Source organism: Vicia villosa, unplaced genomic scaffold (assembly GCF_029867415.1).
Source record: "Vicia villosa cultivar HV-30 ecotype Madison, WI unplaced genomic scaffold, Vvil1.0 ctg.002025F_1_1, whole genome shotgun sequence".
NCBI classification, from domain to species: domain Eukaryota; kingdom Viridiplantae; phylum Streptophyta; class Magnoliopsida; order Fabales; family Fabaceae; genus Vicia; species Vicia villosa.
This window is the reverse complement of record NW_026705816.1, coordinates 248,985-268,452: the sequence shown is the minus strand read 5'-3', so window position 1 is coordinate 268,452 and position 19,468 is coordinate 248,985. Positions and strand designations below refer to the sequence as shown.

General features: G+C 34.8%; 2 protein-coding genes across 2 annotated transcripts; both read left to right on the top strand.

The window, feature by feature from the left end:
- Positions 1-455: 455 nt before the first annotated feature.
- On the top strand, positions 456-3,146 carry LOC131637543 (probable pectinesterase/pectinesterase inhibitor 33). The gene is made up of 2 exons (XM_058908142.1): positions 456-1,392; positions 2,319-3,146. The coding sequence occupies exons 1-2, from the start codon at positions 465-467 to the stop codon at positions 3,011-3,013; spliced, it is 1,623 nt and encodes a 540-aa protein (XP_058764125.1). The 5' UTR covers positions 456-464; the 3' UTR covers positions 3,014-3,146.
- A 1,084-nt stretch (positions 3,147-4,230) lies between these two features.
- Positions 4,231-6,029, top strand: LOC131637547 (probable pectinesterase/pectinesterase inhibitor 33). The gene is made up of 3 exons (XM_058908146.1): positions 4,231-4,324; positions 4,455-4,694; positions 5,210-6,029. The coding sequence occupies exons 1-3, from the start codon at positions 4,231-4,233 to the stop codon at positions 5,902-5,904; spliced, it is 1,029 nt and encodes a 342-aa protein (XP_058764129.1). The 3' UTR covers positions 5,905-6,029.
- The last annotated feature ends 13,439 nt before the right edge of the window (positions 6,030-19,468 follow it).

The following is a 19,468-nucleotide window of genomic DNA, read 5'->3' as shown; positions in this document are numbered from 1 at the left end:
ATTAGACAAAGATCACAAACTCCTAACCCATTATTCTATTTAGGCTTGCAACATCGGTCCCTCAAATCCAATAAATTTTAGTTTCACCTTGAGTCCATTCTTTATCATTTTCAAATGATTGGCCACTATTCTATATTAAATAAATGAACCGAACTAAATTACTTAATCAAGCAAAAGATCTTAGAGTTAATAGCAAGCAAAGCCCACAAAACACTAATCACATACTCTTGCAATCACATTAACATGCTTGATATTTCATCCCCTCCATCATTACTTTATTTTCTTTTACAATTCATCCACACCGACACCTCATTCACCCATACTTATACTCTTCCATAAACATAAATAAAAAACAAAAAAAATAAACTTGCTGCCACTCTAAGCAATTAACAAAGTCACCCCTTAGAAATATATAACATCTTGTGCATCACATCAAGATAGAAAGAAAAAAAAAAGACACCAAAATGACAATCATCATGAGAAAAACATTGTTAACACTATTATTGTTATCATCAATTTTCTCAATAGCCAACTCATCAAAAAGAAGATCAAGATCTTCCAACAACAACATAGATTGGTGGTGTAACCAAACACCACACCCAGAAACATGCAAATACTACACAAAACAAACCCATTACAATCACAACAAAAACATCAAACACAAATCAAAATTCCGAGAAATTCTCATCCATCTAGCATTAGAAAGAGCAGTGATCATGCGAAACACAGCTCACAAATTCGGACAAAACAACTCGATCATAAACAAGAAACAGAAAACCGTGTCGCGCGACTGTTTGAAACTCTACGACAACACAGTTTTTCATCTCAACCGAACATTCTCTAATCTCCATGCCAAAAAAACATGTTCATCATTCGATGCACAAACATGGTTAAGCACTGCTTACACAAACATCGAAACATGTCGAAACGGGGCACTAGACTTAGACATTCCCAACTTCATCACACCAATTATGAAAGTCAACATGACAGAGATCATAAGCAACGGTTTGTTCATCAACTGGGAGTTCGTTAAACGCGACGGCCGTGACCGTTACACCGACGATGACACCGAAGAGGCTTTCCCGAGATGGTTTTCGGTTCGGGAGAGGAAGCTTCTAGAAAGTTCGAGAGTTATTAAGGCGAATATTGTGGTAGCGAAAGATGGTTCCGGGAATTTTAGGAAAGTTCAAGATGCTATAAATGCTGCGGGGAGGAGAAGGTTTAAGACGAGATTTGTTATTCATGTGAAGAGAGGTGTTTATAGAGAGAATATTGAAGTTGGGAAGATGAATGATAATGTTATGTTGGTTGGTGATGGGAGTAGGATTACGGTGATAACGAGTAATAGGAATGTTAAAGCTGGGTTTACTACCTATAGTTCTGCCACTGCAGGTGATTATCTTTAAGTTTTTTTCTTTATATTTTCTCTTTCTCTGTTTCTACTTTTCTTCCCCTGTTTTTTAGGATATGAAATTATGTGTTTGTTTATTGTTACTGTGATTTTAAATTTGCCATTAAGGTTTGAGATGCAATTGCGGGTGTTGCATGACAGTTATTATGATTTGTGCAATGCTAATTGCAATAGTTGCAATGTAAATTTTGATTGGGAGGAGTTTGGAATACATGGTTGAAAAATATTATCGTTAAAAAATTTAATAAATTGTGTTTTGGGATTTCATAAATTTTAAATTTTGATAAAAATACTTAGAGAAATAGGGATGAAATTGGGTGATGTAGTTTCTAACTTGGTCGGACACATCATTTTAAATCACACCGTAATTATGATTTGATGTGGTTGCAAAAACTACTACAACAGCAATATTACTCTGTAATTGTGGTTGTAGGCTACGATTTAATCCATAATTGTTATATACACCGTCGGCACTACTTAGTAAATATTTATTTTTCAAGTTCATTTAATTTGTTTGGTATATATATATATATATATATATATATATATATATATATATATATATATATATATATATATATATATATATATATATATATATATATATATAGGGGGCATATCAAGTGAGAGCATTTTTAAATGAGAGATGAGAGGAGGAAATATCAACCATTAGATTCATCAAGAGAGAGAAATTAACAATCTCATTAATGTAGTAACATTCTCTCTCTTGATGAATCCAATGGTTGATATTTCTTCCTCTCATCTCTCATTTAAAAATGCTCTCACTTGATATGCTCCCTATATATATATATATATATATATATATATATATATATATAAAATAATGATTAGAGGGTTATGTTAAAAATATGTTTCTCATATATTCATTTATTTTTGTGAATTATAGGAATTGATGGTCTTCACTTCATTGCACGAGACATTACTTTTGAAAACACTGCAGGACCTCGCCGAGGTCAAGCAGTGGCGCTACGATCGGCCTCAGACCTCTCTGTCTTTTACCGTTGTGCTTTTAAAGGCTATCAAGACACTCTTATGGTTCACGCACAACGTCAATTTTTTAGAGAATGCTACATTTATGGTACTGTCGATTTTATTTTTGGCAATGCAGCAGTAGTTTTCCAAAATTGCATTATTCTTGTAAGAAGACCTCTAAACGGCCAAGCAAACATGATCACAGCCCAAGGTCGAGATGACCCATTTCAGAACACTGGAATTTCAATTCATAATTCTCAAATTAGAGCTGCGCCAGATTTCAAACCCGTTGTTGGAAGATTCAATACCTTCTTGGGCCGACCTTGGCAAAGATACTCTAGAGTTGTGGTTATGAAATCATTCATGGATAATTTGATAAGCCCAATGGGTTGGTCTCCATGGGGAGGTACTAATTTTGCTCAAAGCACTCTATTTTATGGAGAGTATAATAACATTGGGCCGGGCTCATCAACAAGGAATAGAGTAAGATGGCCGGGTTATCATGTTATGAAAAGCCCAGCCCAAGCAATACCATTCACTGTTAATAACCTGCTTGCTGGTGCCACGTGGTTACCTTCCACTGGTGTACCATTCACTTCTGGCCTTTAATTAATTGTTGTTCTAATTAAGGGCATTGTTTTAAATTGATTCAAACTAAGTTATCATTTTATTGTAATTTGTGTGTACAAATAACACATTATTCTTTTGTACATTCCAAAAAAATAATCAAATACTACCCGTATATTTATTTTTATGAAAATATTGGTGTATCCTTTTATTCTTGTGCCAAGCAACATAATTTATTTTTATAATTATGACTTATTTACAACTTAATTATTTTTACTGATGAAGTATTTAATAATGATATTTGATTTGAGAAGATTTTTTTCTTTGTGAACGTAGTTGATGATAGTGATGATATTGACCAACTTTGGTATGATAGTTCTTTGTGATTATGTCAAAGTGGTGTGGTGTATTTACAAACACTTTATCGATTAATATAGTGAAAATCGTGTGAGACTTTAGACTTTTAGAATAACGTGTATTTGAGTTTGGATAATTTTTAGACTTTCCTGTTGTATTTGGAGATTTGGAGGTATTCAAATCCTTTTTACTGAACACTCTTTTAGGAGATATATCTTCTTACAAATTCACAGTAAAATTCTTAAAATACTTCTATATTTCGGATGTGCTTCTCCGAATGTATATTTTTCTTTAAAAAAAATGATTTCGAATGTGACATTCGAAGACACCTTTTTTTTAGAAAAAATGTGTCTTCGAAGATGCATATTCGAAATAATCCAATTTCTAATTTTGTGATTTTTCGGATATGCATATCCGAAAAAACTCAATATTTGTTAAAAAATTAAAATCAAGGTGAATCAATTGTATTAGTAGTATTTGTATTAATCAAAATATATAATTAAATATATACCATTTGAATCAAGATAATCGTGTCTAAACTTTGAAAGAAACGCCAACAAGGGCAAAAGATATTTTTAAATAAATAATTTTAAAAAGAGTTTGCAAGCATAAGAAAGTTTTGGAAAAAGGGAGAAAATTTTGAAAATCTAAGAATGGTGAAGGAGATGAAGGGACTATCCTAGAGCATAAAATAAAAGTTAAGAAAAAGAACGATCTAACCAAATAAGAAGCCAACACTTGACATTAAGAGTCAATGTAGATTTCCCATCCTTTGGACTACCAACACTAAACCAACAGAATACCAATTGGAAATTGACTATCTTTAGCTCCACTTGCACCAAGCCTTTGGAATACATTATAAGCTCTTGACAAAAATTAGGCAGAGTAACGGCTGTGTACAGATGGATTCCTTATCACAATGCCTTGGAATTAACCATCAAGGACGTTCAAGGAAACACCTGCATACACAAAAAGAAAACAACCCAGTGCCTTGGAGTAAACTACAAGGACTTTCAGACAGAATAACAGTAAGATAACAAGGTCCAGAGGTATCAAGGTAACAAGGATCCTAATGCTAAGTCCAAGAGATCCAGATCTCCAAAGTGCTCAGAATAGTAACCAATAGTCCATAAAGAGCCTTACGGGAATTTTAGGAAAGTTCAAGATGCTATAAATGCTGCGGGGAGGAGAAGGTTTAAGACGAGATTTGTTATTCATGTGAAGAGAGGTGTTTATAGAGAGAATATTGAAGTTGGGAAGATGAATGATAATGTTATGTTGGTTGGTGATGGGAGTAGGATTACGGTGATAACGAGTAATAGGAATGTTAAAGCTGGATTTACTACCTATAGTTCTGCCACTGCAGGTGATTTTCATGAGTTTTTTCTTTCTATTTTCTCTTCCTTTGTTTCTACTTTTCTTCCCCTGTTTTTAGAATATGAAGTTATGTGTTTGTTTATTGTTATATACACTCTCTAATTAGATTAAAAGTACTAACATAACATGTTTTGAAGAGTTAAGAACTATTATAATATTTTTAATTTAAAAAACAAAAATGAACCCTAAGATTAGCATACAAGACCAAAAAAGATATTAAATAATTTTTTTCATCGTAAAAACGGTGAATAATGGAAACAATATAAACATCTTTCAATATTGTTTTGTAGTGGTCATTTTTGCTATAATGAATTTTTTTCAAGTTCATTGATTATCTGAGGTTCAAAGATTGTATTTGTTATATATTTAAAGTTAAATACATCGGTTATTCAATAAATATAAAAATGTAATAGTTATTTATAATAGTGTCCAGAGATTATATGTTAAATTTAATCATCTCCTATAAAGAATCGCTAAATATTTTTTTAATTTTTATGAATATAGGAATTGATGGTCTTCACTTCATTGCACGCGACATTACATTTGAAAACACAGCAGGACCTCATCGAGGTCAAGCAGTCGCGCTACGATCAGCTTCTGATCTATCTGTCTTTTACCGTTGTTCATTTAAAGGCTACCAAGACACTCTTATGGTTCACGCGCAACGTCAATTTTTCAGAGAATGTTACATCTATGGAACTGTCGATTTTATTTTTGGTAATGCAGCAGTAGTGTTTCAAAATTGCATCATTCTTGTAAGAAGACCTCTAAACGGCCAAGCAAACATGATCACAGCCCAAGGTCGAGATGATCCATTTCAGAACACTGGAATTTCAATTCATAATTCTCAAATTAGAGCTGCGCCAGATTTCAAACCCGTTGTTGGAAGATTCAATACCTTCTTGGGCCGACCTTGGCAAAGATACTCTAGAGTTGTGGTTATGAAATCATTCATGGATAATTTGATAAGCCCAATGGGTTGGTCTCCATGGGGAGGTACTAATTTTGCTCAAAGCACTCTATTTTATGGAGAGTATAATAACATTGGGCCGGGCTCATCAACAAGGAATAGAGTAAGATGGTCGGGTTATCATGTTATGAAAAGCCCAGCCCAAGCAATACCATTCACTGTTAATAACCTGCTTGCTGGTGCCACGTGGTTACCTTCCACTGGTGTACCATTCACTTCTGGCCTTTAATTAATTGTTGTTCTAATTAAGGGCATTGTTTTAAATTGATTCAAACTAAGTTATCATTTTATTGTAATTTGTGTGTACAAATAACACATTATTCTTTTGTACATTCCAAAAAAATAATCAAATACTACCCGTATATTTATTTTTATGAAAATATTGGTGTATCCTTTTATTCTTGTGCCAAGCAACATAATTTATTTTTATAATTATGACTTATTTACAACTTAATTATTTTTATTGATGAAGTATTTAATAATGATATTTGATTTGAGAAGATTTTTTTCTTTGTGAATGTAGTTGATGATAGGGATGATATTGACCAACTTTGGTATGATAGTTCTTTGTGATTATGTCAAAGTGGTGTGGTGTATTTACAAACACTTTATCGATTAATATAGTGAAAATCGTGTGAGACTTTAGACTTTTAGAATAACGTATATTTGAGTTTGGATAATTTTTAGACTTTCCTGTTGTATTCGGAGATTTGGAGGTATTCAAATCCTTTTTATTGAACACTCTTTTAGGAGATATATCTTCTTACAAATTCACGGTAAAATTCTTAAAATATTTCTATATTTTGGATGTGCATCTCCGAATGTATATTTTTCTTTAAAAAAAATAATTTCGAATGTGACATCCGAAGACACATTTTTTTTAGAAAAAATTTGTCTTCGAAGATACATATTCGAAATAATCCAATTTTTAATTTTGTGATTTTTCGGATATGCATATCCGAAAAAACTCAATATTTGTTAAAAAATTAAAATCAAGGTGAATCAATTGTATTAGTAGTATTTGTATTAATCAAAATATATAATTAAATATATACCATTTTAATCAAGATATATAATTAAATATATACCATTTTTATCAAAATCTATGATTAATTAAATATTTAACCGCATAATGTTTTGTGACAAATTAATTTTATAATTTAAGAAAGGTAATTACTTTTATAATTTAACTGCATATTAAATATATATACCATTTAAAAATGAATTATTTTTATAATTTTAAAAAAAATTGGCAAATACATTATTACAAAATTAAAATTTTATTTAATCTTTTTATTTGATATTTATAACCATTTGTATCTAAGTTATTCTTTATTAATAATAACTCACTCTAATTATATTATAACTATATTATAAATAAATATTTTTCAAAGTAAAATTAAAAAAAATTTGGAATATTAGAATACTTCAAATTTGCATATCCGAATCAACCAATATCCTAAATTTCTTTTGGGAAGTGTTTTTTTTTATATGCATCTCCGAAAAAAGACGTAACATTTAAATCCAACGTTTAAATGAATAAAATTTAAAGAGGAGTGATTTCAGTCATAACCGAAATCTTTCAAATTAGAATATGGGTGCTTTTGGAGATACATCTCCGAAGAATATTTTGGGGTTTTCATAGGTGTTTTTCACCCTATATAGATATACAAAGAAACTCTCTTCAATTTTTTGTGGAATGGACTCATAAAAACTTTAGAGTGATTTCAAAAAAAAATTGGAAGACTTTTTAAGTTAAATGGTCTCTCCCAAATGGTGGTTGCACTTATGAGACTTGTTGAAGTGATTCAAAAATACTAATTAAAGTAGAAATATCAACCGAGCGGGACGGGAGCGGATTTAAGAATTACCAACCCTGCTCCTGCTTTAGAGTACTAGCCCCATGTAGCGGGGGAAATATGAGATCGAAGCCATTGGATTGACTTGACTCATTATTTCAGTGAAAGTCGCCACTGCGCTTTATTCTTTTCAAAGGAAATGGGAAAAGAGCGAAATAAACCCAAAAATAAGTTTTTGAAACAAAAATAACAAAAAAAAAGATCTTAGGTACGGGTGTTGATTATACAAGGGGAAGGTTTTGAAAATCTGTGTAAAAAAAGATGTTGTGTGTAAAAGAAAAGGTTTTGTTTGTTTTTTAAAATAAGCTCGGCAAGACATTGCATCTTGTCCTACATACCTCCTCGGTGCAATGGAGAAGTCAGAGCTAATGTAGTTCCACTTAAAAGGGGAAAAGGTTTTTAAAAGGAATAAACACTTTATCATCATAGGAGAAAATACTCAGTCATTGATCTTAAACATGAGAACAAATGGATTCTTTGCATCACAAATGAAAGAAGGGCTCCAACTTGGATAAAATCAACATCACATCAATCAATATCAAGATCATGGGGTACCACAACTCACCACAACAATTAATCGTGTCTAAACTTTGAAAGAAAGCCAACAAGGGCAAAAGATATTTTTAAAGAAATAATTTTAAAAAGAGTTTGCAAGCATAAAAAAGTTTTGGAAAAAGGGAGAAGATTTTGAAAATCTAAGAATGGTGAAGGAGATGAAGGGACTATCCTAGAGCATAAAATAAAAGCTAAGGAAAAGAACGATCTAACCAAATAAGAAGCCAACACTTAACATTAAGAGTCAATGTAGATTTCTCATCCTTTGGACTACTAACACTAAACCAACAGAATACCAATTGGAAATTGACTATCTTTAGCTCCACTTGCACCAAGCATTTGGAATACATTATAAGCTCTTGACAAAAAATTAGGCAGAGTAACGGCTGTGTACAGATGGATTCCTTATCATAATGCCTTGAAGTTAACCATCAAGGACTTTCAAGGAAACACCTGCATACACAAAAAGAAAACAACCCAATGCCTTGGAGTAAACTACAAGGACTTCCAGACAGAATAACAGTAAGATAACAAGGTCCAGAGGTATCAAGGTAACAAGGATCCTAATCCTAAGTCCAAGAGGTCCAGATCTCCAAAGTGCTCAGAATAGTAACCAATAGTCCATAAAGAGCCTTAAGTTTTTTTTTATTGTTCAAGTTGGTTATTAGTGTTTTAAGCATAAAAGTAAAATATGGTTCAAGTGGACAAAAGAAAATGGCGGAAATATAAACATACGTCCAGGTAGATAAAGGAAAAAAATGGCATAAACATAAAGATGATGAATGATAAATGAGAAAATAAAAGCATTAAGGGAAAAAATAAAATAAAGGACAATATAATAAAGAACATAAAAAGTAAAGTTAGTTGTTAATTGTTAATAGTTAGTAAATGAAGATCAATGGTGAGTGAATGATGAACTCGGGTTTAAATTCAATGAAAGCTCATCAGAAGATTGACAGAATCAAAGCAACTACATGATAGGCTCTCAAAGGTCTTAAACCAACTGCATACAATCTCTTCCATTTTTTATCTTTTTCTGATTCGGGACAAGTAATGTAGTTCTATGTTAAGCAATCGCCAAGTAACTTATATAGAATTCACCCTACAACGAGGCCGGTCAATAACGATTTGTTTGCTAATGCATGCGAGAGAAACGATATGTAGATCATTTTCCGAAAGCGGTGTCGCACGAAAAGAAAAGAGGTAATGTAACGCCTGTTTTATTTCGTATTTTATTTAATTGTGTGCTATGTGATTTATTTAAGTGTTTATGTGATATTTGTGTTGTTTATTGAGTTTTTATAGTAAATAGCATAAGTTAGTGAGTTAGATGAGTTATTGGGCCTAAGTTAGCATAAGTAAGTGGAGGGTGTTATTTAGAGCCCATTGGTAATTGAGAATTTGTGAGGGTTTAACCAAAACAAGGGTTTTAGAGAAAATAGAAATTAGAAGCTCATTTGGTGATTTTTGTGAAAAAAGAGAAGAGAGAAGAGAAGGGGAGAATCTCAAGGTTGAAGATAGAGTTGGCTTCAATCTAAATCCTAAGGTAAAGGTGGGGTTCTTTCATGCTAAAGGGATGTATGATGATGTTTAGAGTGGGTTGGACTGTATGTTGAACCATGGATTATCTTTGTGTAGAAATGTTAGGGTTTATGAACAAAATGCATGAATTTGTGATTAGAAATGTGTTTTAATTGATGTTTGATGATAGATGATGGTAGATTTCGTGTTTATACATGTTTAATTACTGTTTAGAATGAGCTTTGGTTGTAGAAAGGATGATTATGAAGGTCTGTTACTGTTATCGTTTTTCTGCAAAATCGTGCTCCCGCTAAGCGGACGTGGGTCCGCTAAGCGAATGTTGTTTTATCTGGAAAAATAAGGAGGCTCACTAAGCGGAGGCAGTCCGCTAAGGGGAGCCTATTTCGTAAAAAGCTTCTGCCACGCGTCTCTTGAAGAGGGGTTATGGAATTTTGGGAGCATAAGCGCGCTAGTGGGCCGCTAAGCGGACCCTGTGTTACAAAACTTGTTCAAACTTTGAAATGATGTATCTTTTGAACCGTAACTCTTTTCTATGTGCCGTTTGAACCTCCATGAAGCTCTAATTGATGTCTTTCCATTGTATATGCTTTGTATATCTTTGGTAACTCTTTTAAATCCCTTTTATTGAATTGGATTTTTATATGATGTGAATGTTGTTATGAGATGAATTATTATTGTATGATGATGATGCAACATGGTGACGTGTTAATGACATGATGCATTCTTATGAATGATGGTGGTTTCTTTGTGGTTGAAGTTCGACATTTTATTGAAAATGTTTGATGGTTGTTTAGACGATGTTGTGACGTATTAATATGTTGTATTTGTGGATGTGCATCTTGAGTCGCATCCATTGCATATTGCATGCCTGAAACTTATGGCATACAGGACGGCCTGAAAACTATGGAAAACACGATGGCCTTAATGGCAATTAGCAACGATGTGCCCAATGGAAACTTTTGAGACGATGGGAGTTTTACTCCGAGTGATACCACATGCATTTGCAAGAGTCGAGTCACATTTAAATTGCATTTGATGTTGCTTTAAATGTGTGTGTTTCTTGTGTTGTGATGATGAGATATTGTTGCAATGTGATGATGAGATGTTATTGTGATGAATTGAACTCATATTGTGAATGGATATGTGTCATAATTTTTTATTGACATGGTTACTGATTTATAAGATGTTTGAATGATGTGACTTATTGGTAACATGTTATAATATGAGAATTGGTGATATATGTATGATCTTTACTATGCTTTGAATCATACGTTTCTTTATAATGAATGATATCTCACCTCTTCTATTTGAATGTTACCCTTCTGTCATACCCCAAAATTTGCCCATCATATTTTAAAATATTATGGCTCAAGCACTAAGAAATAAGCCTGACTATCTCTCTCCTAAGCAACAAGCCTCCAACTAGGGTTTCGTTTCTCTCCAGGTAAAATCAACTTCCGATACCTCAAGTGGACTTCATGTCCTCTCATATGTCTCATAGTATCCCCATGCCAAGTTTCAAGCTCTGATTCCCAAGATTGCTCAGTCAATAGTTCAAATGGTCAACAGTCGGCCAGTTTGACCTAAAAGTCAACTATGGTCAAATCACAGTCAAAACTCCTGATTTTTTGTCAACATAATCATTTTGAAGTAACATTCATCATTTTATCAAGTATTGATCATGATTCATCAAGGAAAGCTTCAAAATACTAAATGTCCAAATTTCTAAAATTAAGGTTTTGGACTAAAAGTCAACCCAACTTTGACTGATCGTCTCTCTCTCATACTTTATCATAAATTCCACAATCAAAGCTTATTCTCAAGGAAATTAAATTATCTACAACTTTGATGTTGGGCCTAAGTCCAAGAAATGCACCATTTGAGAGATATGAGTCAAAACATTACAGGTCCATCTAGAAGCTCGCAAAAAGCTGCTTTTTGTCAAGAGCCATATCTTCAAGATAAAATCTCCAAATGGAAAATATGTTCCAAAGTGGCTTGTAGAGTACATCTTGGGCTTTCCAAAAAGTTCTAGTACACTTCTATACAATGACAAATGAGAGAGATATGCTTGGTACAAGTTGGTCGATTTTGGAAAAGTGCATAAAAGCCAATGTGAGCAAACTGGATTTGTTGGACCAATGAGCTTAAGATATGGATTCCCAACGTGACCATGGCCCATATAATGACTCTTAAACCTTTTATTTTATTTTTATGATATTTATTTTTATTTATTAGAATTTTTATTCATTTAAACATTAATAAATCACATAAAATATAAAATAAATAGTTTCAAATCAAAGATTAATTTTTCCAATCAGATTCAATCATCATTTAAGCCATATATTTGAGTGAGTTTCGTGCTCCTCAAGTTTGCAAAGATTGAGATCATATTTGGACAAATTTAGAAAGTTTAAAACCATATTCCAATCAAATTTCAATCATGGATTCAAAAGAGATTGGGTCTAGAATTCTTAACCTAATTCACTTGCCTATAAGTAGAGAAGATTCTCAGCCTCAAAAGGAAGAAAAAAAGGGGGAAGAAAGACTAGGGTTCCAAATCTTCAAAGTTACAAACAACTAGGGCACACAAGAATTCTTTCCACAGCCGTTCTCACTCAGTTCCAAGCATCGAATCCCCTTCCTGGAGATCCCAGAGGTCCATCCCAATCATCCTTGAAGCTCGAGGCCTCCAGGAACGCTCTCCTTAAAATTGCATCGGTTTGGCTAAACTTTTGACTTTCAAACTCTCGATTCATGGCCTGTAAATGATTTTGATGCATATATATATATATATACATATATATATATATATATGTTCAAACTAATGTTTAGGATTGTTTGGAACCATCGTTCGCAGGTTTTGAGGCCAGAACCATGACTCAACATGTTTAGGGCTTCAAGCTCTTCATGCTTCATTGCCATAGTTCCAAGTGGTTTCGTGCCTAACCAATTGTTCCATTGAATTCGAAAGGGCCCATATAGTGGATCTGGGCTGTTTTACTTCTTGTTCTTTGCTGATTTCGTAGGTGTGGAGGGTGCATCCATGGAAGACGAATAACCTGCGGAAAAATCCGCAGGTAAAGCCACAGTAGAAACCGCAGGTGTTTTCGCAGGTGCGGAGGTAGAAGATGATGATGTGGAGCGTGGACTAGTGGACTGCACGCGTGTTGAGCCTTCACTCGCTGGTCAACTTCTCCGATTCTCTCTCCACGCATGGCACAGGCATATGGGACAGTAAAAAAGTCTCACTCTTTCTCTCCATTGCTGATTGGCCACGCAAGACACAGGGGGTCCCACTCTAAATCATTCTGACTATTCCAATTATTTCACGTTATTCTATATAACTTATTAGGTGCATTTTATAATAAAAATGGAAAGCATAGCTCAATTGGCCAGACGAAGAGAGACATGTGACCTTCAACACATGGGTTCGAACCCAGCAGCTGACAAATATATTTTTGCAAATCATTTGGCTTCAGTCACTCATGGATCCAGCGCTCTTCTCCATCACACGCCCATGATGTACCATCGCTCCTCACCATCATATCTCCCCAGCAATAAGATCCAACACACCCAGGGACGCTTCCTCACCATGGACCTTCATACGCTGGTCACACGAGATTCCTATCGCCCTGGTTCTATTTTTTCTCTTTTTCTTATATTTTTATTACCTTTTTCTTTGTTTTGTTTATTGTTTATCATTAATTAACTAATAGTTAGAATTTTAATTTTTTAATTAGGATTAGGATTAGGATTAGTAATTTAAATGTTAGTGATTTTAATTAATTTAGGTTAATATTCCACTCAATTAATTAGTTTATTAATTAGGATTAGGTTATAATTTGAATAATTTTAATTAATAATTAGATTTAATTAATTAGGATGACTAATTTAGGAAATTGGGATTAGTATTTTTATTTTCTTAATTAATTAGTTAATTTAAATTTAGTGATTAGGTTGTAATTAATTTAATTCTAGTTTAGTAATTAATTTAGTAAACTTAAATTTATTCTCACTTGATTTCTCGACTTTAATTTTCTCTCGATTCTCTTCTCATCTCCAAATTCCAATGATTGTCGCGTGTTTGTTTTAAATACTGTTATTTAATTATTTAATTTTGCATTTTAAATTCTAGAAATTATGTATAGGTCGCTCATTCGATTTTTGATGTAATAGTAATTATGGCTTTACTTTCTCGCTTTTTACTTTTTGCACCCATAAACTGCTTTAAATTTTTGTATGCTATTAACTGCGTGGTTAGTAATCCTAGGGAGTGGCAAGACTAATAATTGGATGCAGCTCACTAACTCAATATTAAATATCTGAATCTAACACCTGATTGCTGCACACACCCACCTTTAGGGTAATTCCTCTTCCGTTGCCTTTAGAATAATAGTCAAGTTCCTCGAGCGTAGGGATACCTTAGCATCTGTTGCCTTCGATTCAAATTGTCATAGTCCCTCGATATAAAGATCATTGTCTCTTCGAGTTGCCTACGATTAAAAATGATCTTGTCCCTCGATGTCGCCTCGATAAATGATGATAGTCCCTTCGAATGCTAAGGTATCTTTACTTGTTGTCTAAATGATTATTCTCGTCCTTTCCTAAGACTTCCTACCCTCCTTATGGTATGGATAGCCTTATGGCGAACGATAATTCTCGATGACCCTTTTCACATCCAATGAAAAGACTACCTACCCTCCTTATGGTATGGATAGCCCTTTCAAACGAAAAACTTAAAGAACAAGAAAGACAATCTTAGGGTAGGTGCTTTTAACTGCTTACTCACTATTCAAACTCAAATTACTTTTTGCACCCCTTTTTTCAAATCGATTCAAAAGGCTATGCTTATTTTACAAGCTAAAGTTCTTATTCAAATCCTTTTTTCTATTCACACACTACACTTCAAACATTCAAAAGTGAGCTAAGCAATTAAGAGTCCATGGATAACCATGGATACAAAGGGTGCTTACACCTTCCCTTTGTATAACCTACCCCCTGAACTCAAGTCTTTTTAATAAGGTATTTCCTGTTCTTTTTGCCTTTCCAATTGAATAAAATAAAAGTCGGTGGCGACTCTTTCTATCCGCATATTCAAAAAGTCAGTTCTCCCACCGTATTACACCTTCGTTGGTAACATGCAAGTAACGAAGAGGAGTATCCGTTTACCTTTTAGCTCGTGCCGGTGTGTCTAGGATCTGATATGTAGCACTCGGGGGACATCTAGCTTGTTTTGACTATGTCTTGCCGTCTTGTCGTTTTTGTTATTACATTTGGATATTGTTATCTCTCATTGGATTATGTTGTTATGTCCTATGGAGATATGTTGGATTTTTAGTTGCCCTTGTTTGGCGTGTATGACTTGGATTATGTTGTTGATGCTGTTCCACTGCGATATTATTGACTATTTGAGTACTGATGTTGAATAGATATGAGTTTCCTCCGTACTACTTTTTATGTATCTACATATATATGTGAGCATGCGTATGATTTGTTTTACCATGTAATTATGACGCCTCAAATATGATGTATGCTTTGAGATTTTGCACTCTGATTTTCCTGTATATTGCGGGGTAGATTTGGGGTGTTACAGGTAATGGTCTCATCTTCATCAAGAACTCAAAAGAATTCCAATGATATCGAAGATTTTCATCGACCAGAAAAAAAGAGAAAGAAAAATATGGAATTACATTAAAGGTTACTTCCATCTTCAAGTTCAATCACTTAATATTGTGGATTAGGATTTTAATCCCATCAACACCCTAAGTTGATTGAATTTGAAGAGAAATTAGACCACTAAACTTGCAATTCAAATTAAACATCAAAGAAGGGAGTAGGAGAAGAGGAAGTACAAAAGACAAGTAAAAAAAGGTAAAAAAAAAACAACATTCTGTCAGCATGAAATCGATTTTATCCAGAGGGAAATCGATTTCATCAGCTGCATTTTCAAAAACTGCATAAAGCAACAACAATAAATCGATTTCATCCAGAGGGAAATCGATTTCATCCATAGGGAAATCGATTTCATCTAGAGGGAAATCGATTTCATCAGTGCATTTTCCAGAAAAAACAGCATCTAAAGGGAAAAAACTTGTTTAAACATAAAATTAAACACCTTGTGATCTTGGATACAATAGTGCACGAAAATACCATCAAATCACCATCAAGTAGTACCAAAGTAACACCATAGATATAGCACACATAATCAACAAAGGATCACATCTTGAAGGATGGAAGTGGATCTAGAAATTACCAATTGAAATCAACTTCTTCAAGAACAAACACCAATAAGCCTTGATCTACCAAGAATGGATGAAGAAAAAGTGTTTGGATGGAGGTTTAGCTCAAAGATTAGTAATATTCAATCTGAATCTTACAAACCTTTTGGAGAGGGAAAGCTTTGAGTGATTTGGGAAAGGTTGGGAAGAGAATTTGCAAGAGTGATGAAGGTGTTTGCATGTTGGCTGCATTATTGGTAAAACATACCTGGTTGATTTTGTATATGCAGGTTGCATATATGTGTGGAGCTAATACAGGTTTTGTAGTGAATGTCATGATCGATGTCATGAAATCCATGTGTGACAGCAGGAGCTGTTATTGTTTATTAATTGTGTTTCCTGATTTATCCCTTTTATCAATTTAGGAAACTTTTTATTGAGTGTTGCATATTTCGTCCAGAAGATCCTACTGACAGCACATTGTGTAATAGACAGTTGGCGTGTGAATTAGGTTAACTTTGTTAACCCTAATGTGTTTCTCAAAAAGCTCAAGGTCCAAGACTGCATATAAAAAGGACTGCAATCCTAATTTGGAACGCAGACAGAAGATTTTATTTTGTGAAGAACGGTTGTTCTGTAACTGTCTCGTGTGATCCACGCTGTTGTCTTTGATGATTGCGTTGGAATTAGTTTGTGTTTTTGTTATGTCACTCTAAGCTTTTAAGCACGAGTGTGTGTCTCTTGATTGAAGCTTTTAAGCAGATCAAGGTGTGTTTTTGAAAAGTGTCTTCTATCTGTAATTGTTTTTTGTTTATATGTAATCACTACTGTGATTGAGGGGGAGTGGAATGGAGATATTCCATATCTAGGTAGTACCTAGGTAGAAGGGTCATTGGGTAAGTGATTAAGTGAGAAGTTGTAAACGGGGGAGTTTAGCTTTGAATTGATACTACTGATAGTGGACTTCATCCCTGGCTTGGTAGTGTAACGCCCCAGACTGCTTTCCGGATGATCGACTGACCCTACAAACCAACACGGGTCTTTTCAGCATGCTTTGACCTCACTCACATGCTTTCCGAGAAACTTCCCAAAAGGTCACCCATCCCAATATTATTCCAAGTCAAGCACGCTTAACTGTGAAGTTCTTATGGAACGGGCTACCGAAAAGAAGATGCATCTTGTTGGTATAGGTAATATCTATCCATCCTTATAAGCTTTCCTTCAACCATGCAGTCCCATACCTGCACGGCCTTAGGATCCCTCTCATTCCGATGTGGCGACCACCCTTGCCATCTCAGGCCTCAGGTGTTACATGCGGTGCAACCACCCCTTGCCTTATTCGGCCTCGGGTGTTACATGCCCACCAGCTTCCGCATGGTTCGTCCTCGAACCACATCGTACTAGGAGAGGTTTGGCTCTGATACCATTTTAACGCCCCAGACTGCTTTCCGGATGATCGACTGACCCTACAAACCAACACGGGTCTTTTCAGCATGCTTTGACCTCACTCACATACTTTCCGAGAAACTTCCCAGAAGGTCACCCATCCCAATACTACTCCAATTCAAGCACGCTTAACTGTGAAGTTCTTATGGAATGGGCTACCGAAAAGAAGATGCATCTTGTTGGTATAGGTAGTACCTATCAATCCTTATAAGCTTTCCTTCAACCATGCAGTCCCATACCTGCACGGCCTTAGGATCCCTCTCATTCCGATGTGGCGACCACCCTTGCCATCTCAGGCCTCAGGTGTTACATGCGGTGCAACCACCCCTTGCCTTATTCGGCCTCGGGTGTTACAGGTAGCCCCCAGAGTAGGTTGTTTGAACCGAACTGGTAAACAATTTTGTGTGTTCTTTATTGTTTTTATGCTGTTTTGTTATTACTGTCTGTGCTGCATAATTGTGGATGTCATAACATCCAGTTTGAAATCTGTTGCACCCCAAAATTTGCCCTATTTATTGGAGCTATAAGTTAATAATGACGTGTATTTCGTCATTCAAAAATCGAAGAAAATCAATAAAGAGTTCTCGTGGTTTTAAAGAGATGCGATGTAAAAGATGGTTTAAACAGCGGAAATACGAGAAAATTCACAAGTCTTATTCTGAAAGTGATATAAGCTAAATTCCCGCGTTAGCCCGACTGTTTCGACGATATCTACAACTTTCGTGTTCGGCTCGGAAGCCAGTTCTTTGAGGAAGGTTGTCAGATTTGCAAATTACTTGAGGTTTTGTAGTGAAAAACAATGCTGAATGTAGGGTTTCGGACCTCGGAAAATTCATATCTCCTAATCCGCTCATCGGATTCACTTGAAAATTTAACTAGAGCTCCGTACCATCATTACCAGGATTTCATATGTTCGGACCGAAGGCCAATTATGCACGGAAAATTCCCAGAATTTTAAGAATCGTCGCGTTGTTTCGGTAAAAAGTGTGTTTTCGAGTATGTCGCGCCGAGTTTGAAAATTCATAACTTCTTCGATTTTTATCGTATGAAGTCCATTCCGGCGGCATTTTCTCGGAAATTTCGTTAGCTTCGTTTCTTCGTCACACATGCTTGTTCAGATTTTGAGCCGAAGATAGGGTTTCATCGAGTTCTTTGAGCGGCACTCATAAAATTCTGCACAGTCGCACCAGATGAATTGGCGTTTCTCGTCATTCAAACGGGTGTATTTTCTTCATCGCTTATTGGATTGAGACGATTCTCGCAGCGACGAGTCAAGAATTTGGTCATCTTCATAGTGGCATTGGTTTCGTTCCGAAATTCAAAGCTGAACCGAGTTTCCTTAAAAACGAGCCAAAATAAGACGCACCGAGGGCAATTTGGACATTTCGTGTTGACAATATATAAATATTTTGCTCTTCACAAATCAAGGGAGGAAGCTCACAATTGCAATTCACCAATTTGTCACAAACACTTTCTCTCAATTCTCTCTCAATTTTCATAGATCAAAACCACAAATCACATAAAACTTTCATCAAGATTCATCAATCTTCATCAAGATCAAGAACATGGATTGAAGAATCAAGATCGAAGTTCGAATTTCTCTTCCTCTCTCCACATAGATTTTCGCGCCACTCTCTCTCTCTCTCCCTCCGGATTTCGTTCGGGTTCGTGTCGCGTTCGTGTCGTGTTCGCGTTCGCATCGTGTTCGTGTTCGCGCTTCGGTTAGATCTTCATTCGGTAAGCTTTCGGATCTCGAATTAAGTGCTTAATTGTTGATTATTGTGAATTCGGATCTAGATCTACCTCTTGTTCTTGATTAATTGATAATTGATGATGATTGATCGGTGAATTTGTTCATACTTTGTTCGAATTTGTCGTGTTCATGTGAATTGTGTTTGGATTTCATGATTGATTGCATATAATTGTTGCTCGTTGATGATGAATTGTGATATTTAGGTTCGAATCCGTGATTATTGGATGATTTTGTATGCTTAATTGTTGATGTTCATGTATGTTACTTGTGTCGCACTCAAAGTGTTTGCACAAATGCATGTGTAGTGCTTTTGTTTGATATTTGCCTTGCTTGACGCGTCGCACTTAGCATGTTTATTGATGTGTGGCTCACTTGATTCGCGGATTTACGTATGGCATGAATTTTCAATGTTTGTTT